This window comes from Cibotium barometz, chromosome 17 (assembly GCF_041138505.1).
Source record: "Cibotium barometz isolate CiBa-2024 chromosome 17, ASM4113850v1, whole genome shotgun sequence".
Taxonomy (NCBI): domain Eukaryota; kingdom Viridiplantae; phylum Streptophyta; class Polypodiopsida; order Cyatheales; family Cibotiaceae; genus Cibotium; species Cibotium barometz.
In genome coordinates this window covers 5,496,436-5,502,435 of record NC_141062.1, presented here as the reverse complement: position 1 = coordinate 5,502,435, position 6,000 = coordinate 5,496,436, and the positions used below count along the sequence as shown (strand labels likewise).

Genomic DNA, 6,000 nt, shown 5'->3' with positions numbered 1-6,000 from the left:
TCCACTTGACACATTTTCTTTGAGCGTGCCTTTGCAACAATTGTCTCGTATGCCATGTAATTGTAAACCTTTCAAACCCCGTCATAGCATTCCACTCGGCAATGCGAACCTTACTTTGTGCTAGCTATATTGCATGATGGTGGTCAATTGAGCTGAGTTCGTGGCTAGACCGAAAGTGCACACATCCTTGTATACAGACATATTCTGTATCTTTTTTCCCTCACAATAAGAGATATAAATGTGGCCTTAAACATGTGATACAAATTGCATGATTATTGGCAAGAAATCCTGTTCTCATAGGGAAGGCAGATGTCATATACTTTAAATTGTGCAAATGCATTACACAAAGCTCTGCATGTTAGTCAACAACCCAGGTGGTGCATACTTGGTGTTCGACCAGTTTAGGGGTAAAGGAGCGAATGTCTAGGTCACATGATCATTCGCTAGACTTAAATTCTTTTTCAAGGAATTGAAGAGTTTCATAGTTAGAGACTAAAGCCTCACTTCTGTCCCTACGTCACATTTTCTGCCGTTTCAAGCCACAAAAGGGATACAAGCTTTTGCATGCATCAAGCCCACAGCTACATCTAAAGCATAGTGCAAACCATTTACTACCACCTGTGCGAGTGGCAATAATTCCATGAATACAATGTACAGCGATGCCCACATCCACAGAAAATGCAATAATTCCATGAATACACTGTACAGAGATTGCCACATCCACAGAATGTGCAATCATGGTGGTCAAAGTACACAATTGGGGATTTGCAAGCACAGTGGTGGTCTACTATGCTGAGAACTGCTCCTATAAATTCATTTACTCCACTTGGAATGGCAACTTTGTGATGCCAGCTGTACTCGAATGACCTCGGAACAGAAGGAAACATTGGCTTTCATCCAAAAATAAAAATCTTGTACAGTCCATCACAAGACGTTTCATCCAAATGACAAAAACAGTCCTTTTAAAGGATGTACAAATCGAATTCCAAAAACTATGGGCTTCAAGCTTCCATCAGCTCCGTAATGCGCACCTTCACTAAAAACTAGGGATTAAGAGCCATTGTAAGTCAAGCATGCATGTTACCTGTGGCTCTAGTAGCCTGCCCATTCATATGCCCATTATATGTCGAGCTACCACCCCTCATACCACGACCACCACCCCCTCTTCCATGGTAGTTTCTGGGGTAATATCCTCCCTGATCATAATAGTGGCCACCGCGACCATTTCCATAGCCACTACGGCCACCACCACGTCCATTTGTATAGCCTCTTCCTCTGCCACCTGTTCCATGATTATAAACCCGCCCACCACCCTTGGGAACCTGATAGCCTCTTGGACCTACACTTACATTAGGAACATGTAATTGCTGTTGTTGCTCTTGTGGTTCCTGCAGTTCCTCCTGCTGTAAAGGATCTGCTGATGCAGCAATCTCCTGCTCCTGTTGAACTTCATCGGAGAAGGGCTGTGTAGCACCAGGTGTTGCATGAGCATCAACCTAGTCACAAACCAACGGCAATAAATCTCTAAAGCTTGCAACAAACAGCTTCAAAAGAACACAAGTGCCAATGCTTCTTGGTGGTTTTCTTTACATCCTTAATTTGTTTAAGGCATTGCACAGGAAAAAGCAAGAATAATTTAAGTCACACCTTAAGTATCTCTTCTCCAGTACTCATCTCAGATGAAATCACTGTGGAATCAGCTCCTGATGCCTCTGCAGTGGCATTGGCTGTCATTGGCTGGGCAATGTAATGCTCCCCGATTTGAAAGGGCAGTTGTTGAGCTGTTGCTTGCTCCTGTCATTTTACACAGAATACATTCCAAAGATGAATCCATTTCTTGTTTGTCCAAAAAGTCTTTAAAGTCTTACTGCTGAATGCACAACATTTCAAACTTTGAATCCAATTCATTTTTGTCTAAAAGGTCTTCCTGCTCAATGCACAACATTTCAAACTTTGAAAGAACACCTACAACAAAAATATGATAGATATCCCTTCTGTCTATTATCTCCAGTAGCTGTAACAGGCTCCACCCTTAGATCTCAATGATTAACGTTGATTGAAACAAGTGGAGGATTCACCATAGGCCTGCCTCTGGATAATTTTATCAACTTGTTGTAATTTATTATGTTAAAGTTGGATCAGATGTATGTGACAGTACGATGTTAGTGTTTGTAATTAGTGTGATATATGTTATTAAATTCTTAAAATTGTACACATCAGTATAGATTTTCTTTGTACTTATTTCATTAACACGATACATTACGGTTTTATTGATAGTTGTTGTAGTATGAAGTACATCATGTAACTAAATTACCTATATTAATACTAACGCAATTTTTGGACGTTAAAATATTTGACTACTAATTATTAATTCAATAATGTAAAAAGAAAAAAAGCATACACGAATGGAGAGGGAGATAGCAATCCCTTGGAGTTGTGCTCCATTTAAGCCTTCCTTGGCAGCCCCAAATGACTGCCCACTTCTATGAAACCCTTCCCTTGGGTCTTGACTGACACCAACCAGCTTCTCGGGGTCTTCACACATGCTGAGTTGCTTTCCTTGGACCTGCCTTCTTCTAGGACACTTTCAACACTTAGCATTGCTGAGTCTGATGCTGATACAATGTTGCATGGTCAGCAGACCACCAAGAGATCAAGACACCAGCGATGGTTTCATCCATGCACAATGCAGTAAGGGTGAGTGGGACATGGGCAGCAACACCGCCTCAGAATCAACGTGAATCTTTGATACCAATGTCACATGTGCAGAAGCTCTATGTGCCTTCTTTCAACCCTAAGTAACTGAATAGGAACCCTGATGCAAATCACCAACAAATACACAGAGGAGAGAGAGATGGCTGTGTATTCAGTATATTCATATGGTACAAAAAAGTGTAAAGATTGTATGGCCTTTGGCCTTCCAAAAGAGATAAACTAAAGCCTTTGGCCTTCCAAAAGAGATAAACTAAAGCCTATCTATGACCTGCCCCATCCGGGAGAAGATGCTCTACAAATGAACTCTACTTGGCCTTCAACATTGCCTAGGGCTCTTCCTACTTGAGCTCCGCAGACACGGTGGCACTTTCTTGAGAGAGCTTCGGCCCCAACCACCCCAACCCCTCCCTCACCAGCCAACCATCACCAGCTTCTTCCGGACCCATGAGGACGTGGACACCTATACAGTGGATCCTATGGACCCACCTTGGGTAGCTCCGCACCTACCTCACCCGAGAGGAGTTACCTCGGACTAGTAGGCCTCTACATTCCAGCATGCCCGACGGCCCCTACCCCGGCCCCGAACGTCAGCCAAACTTTCCTACACGTAAATTGTTCAGATAATATAGTGGTAAAAATCTTCCTCCATATGCCTTGATGGTTTGAGTGCCCAAGGGGTGCCCACCAGCTTGGGCCTCGGTGTCATGTGCGTGTGTATCTACCGTGTGCTACACGCACGCAAGACTAGTTTCGAGGCTTGGGGAAGCTTGGAACTAGGCAGGCTGATTGACGAGCTGAGTTAGGGATATACTAACGGGCAGGCACCCAAGTAGAGTCTCGCGAGTTTGTGAGAGCTCCATGGTCTTGGAGCCTGGATCTAGTGCAGACGTGCACCTGCTTTACGCAGCCGAGGCCGGCAGCGATCTCGAGGCCCGCAAGGGCTGGGACGTCGCGAGGAGGAGATTGGTCGGTACGTCATCCTAGTTAGCTCAACTCGTGGCTCGGTGGGGACAGCCAAGACTGTGGGCTTGCCCACGGCTGTCATGGTTGGGAGGTGAGTCAAGCCTGCACCCCCTTGTTGTTTGTTTGTTCGTTTGTTTGCAGGATTCGAGTCTCGAACCGAGAACGATCACGAGGAGATCCGTGGGGATTTGACAGTGGTATCAGAGCATACCTCGTGAACAAGCAAGTCGGTAGGTAGAGAAGAAGAGGTCGAAGAAAGGTATGTGTTAAAAAGCTTGCTGTTTTTTCTGTGCATACTGCAGTTTTCAGTTTCAGTATGTGTTTTTCTTCATCAAAGAAACCCATGTTGATGGGAGGTGGTAGTCTAAGTAGGGTCGTTGATTTGCATGAAGAAGAGGCCTGAATCGTTTGTGCAGTCGCATGTACTGTAGAGAGAGAAAAAGAAAAAAAGCAGGTTTGCTTTCGGTTGAACGCGTAAGAGAGAGATCGTGAGAGAACGCCGGTTGTACTGGTGGCTGGGTATTGAGGTATGCGCAGGCGTGGACTACCAGCAGCTACAGGCGGCCAGGCCTGCGTAGCAAGGCGGCCAGGCCTGCGTAGCAAGGCGGCCAGGCCTACATAGCCAAGCCTACACAGCCTAGTGCAGGCGGCCCAGGCCACGCAGGCAGGCGCCCAGGCCCACGTGGCCTTATGGCCACACTTACATCGACTATCGCAGGCGCAGGCTGGCGAGAAGATGCCGGTTTTCAGTATCCGACGGCAAGCGAGCAAGCGACGGCAAGAAAGCAGCCGGCAGCATTGACGTCGGCAAACAGTAGCACACCAGCAGCTAATCCAAGAGGAGGAGAAAAAAAACAAGGAAAGCCACGTTTTTTTGGGCTTTCGTTTTTTTTGGAGTTTTAAATTTTTTTTTAAGGTTTAAAAACTCCTCCAAGGTTTCAAAGTGTTTATTTTTTTTAAATTTTTTTTAAGAGTAAAAAATATATATATCCATATATATATATATATATATATATATATATATTATATATTATATATATATATATTATATATATATATTCAAGAAAAAAAACACAAAAGCAAAGCAAAAGCTAAGCCTAGCTTTTGGAGATTTTTGGCTTTTGGGAAACCTTTATAAACCCCCTCAAGAGGGCTTCTTGCCTCGCATCTCTCAAGTTTTCAAGCTCTCAAGCTCTCAAGTTCACTCACACTTTTGTTGTGTAAAGATCGAATTCTCTCTCCACGTACCCTCTTCACGATGTCGACCCAAGAATCGGAGTTGAAGCCCCTTGTGGAACGCGAAGGCTTGCCGGCTACGGAAGGTACCGATGCCGATCTTTTTGACGATTTTGTGTCAAAATCAGATTTCCAAGAGTTCAAAGTAGCTCTCGAAGCTTCTTCGTCGGAACGTCAGGCACAAATCGCAGCCCAGATGCAAGCTTTGCAGAACTCCATCGCTCTATTGACCACTACCCTCTCTACTTTCTCGGGTATGGATACCTTGGCTTCAGCTTTAGGCCCCAACATTACTCCGGAACCGTTCTGGGGCGAGCAAAAGCAGCGAACCAAGGAGATCGCGGACACGTGGCTACATAAGTGGCAAGTTCACTTTCAGTTTCATCCATATGATGATGGAAAGAAGATACAGTTAGCAGCAGGTTTCCTGTCCGGCAAAGCTTTGCTTTGGTGGAAGGAACTCAACCCTAAGCCAACAACTTGGGCACAATTTGAAGACGTTTTCAAGAAAGGATTCCTCAAGAAAGAGGATGATTATGATGTTGTTGCCCGGTTTTCAGCTTTGACCATGACCTCGCAGCACCTCACTTATGAGGTCTACCTCCAGAAGTTTCGTGACTTGCAGATGAAAGCTACAAAGATGGATCCCACTACTCTTTGGGGTTTTTCGTTCAGCTCGTATCCATGATGATACAATGGTCTCTTCCAAGTCGAAACCCGTTACCGAGTAGGGGAACAAGCATAAAAGAAAGTTATCCACACCTATGGCTAACACGACAGAAGGAAAGTCTTCGGACCAACCTTCGAAGAGTTCCAGTTCACGACACCAACGAAGAAGAAACGACTCCTTAGGGCTTTAAAGCTCAAGAAGGAAGGACGTTGTTTTATTTGCGAAGAAAAAGGACACATGCGTAACGAGTGCCCAAAGCAAAAGGGTACCAAGACAAACGCAGGACCCAAGCCAAAGGCAGCTCATCAGTTGTCTTTGACAAGTACGTCAATTACTGTACTTTCTCGCCCTAGTACTTGTTCTGATTGTCTGTTCAATTCTAAAGTATTTGGCTTGCATGATCTTCTCCGAGTTTA

The 6,000-nt window shown here is 44.7% G+C and overlaps 1 protein-coding gene across 1 annotated transcript in view; it reads right to left on the bottom strand.

Annotated features, from left to right (window-relative positions):
* Positions 1-876: 876 nt before the first annotated feature.
* Positions 877-6,000, bottom strand: part of LOC147629612 (uncharacterized) — a 47,215-nt gene continuing 42,091 nt past the window's right edge. The window contains exons 3-4 of the mRNA XM_086811101.1: positions 1,648-1,794; positions 877-1,496 (exon numbers count right to left, since the gene is read on the bottom strand). Coding sequence (XP_086667227.1) covers positions 1,068-1,496; positions 1,648-1,794 — 576 coding nt within the window. The 3' untranslated portion in view covers positions 877-1,067. The remainder of the gene's footprint in view (positions 1,497-1,647; positions 1,795-6,000) is intronic.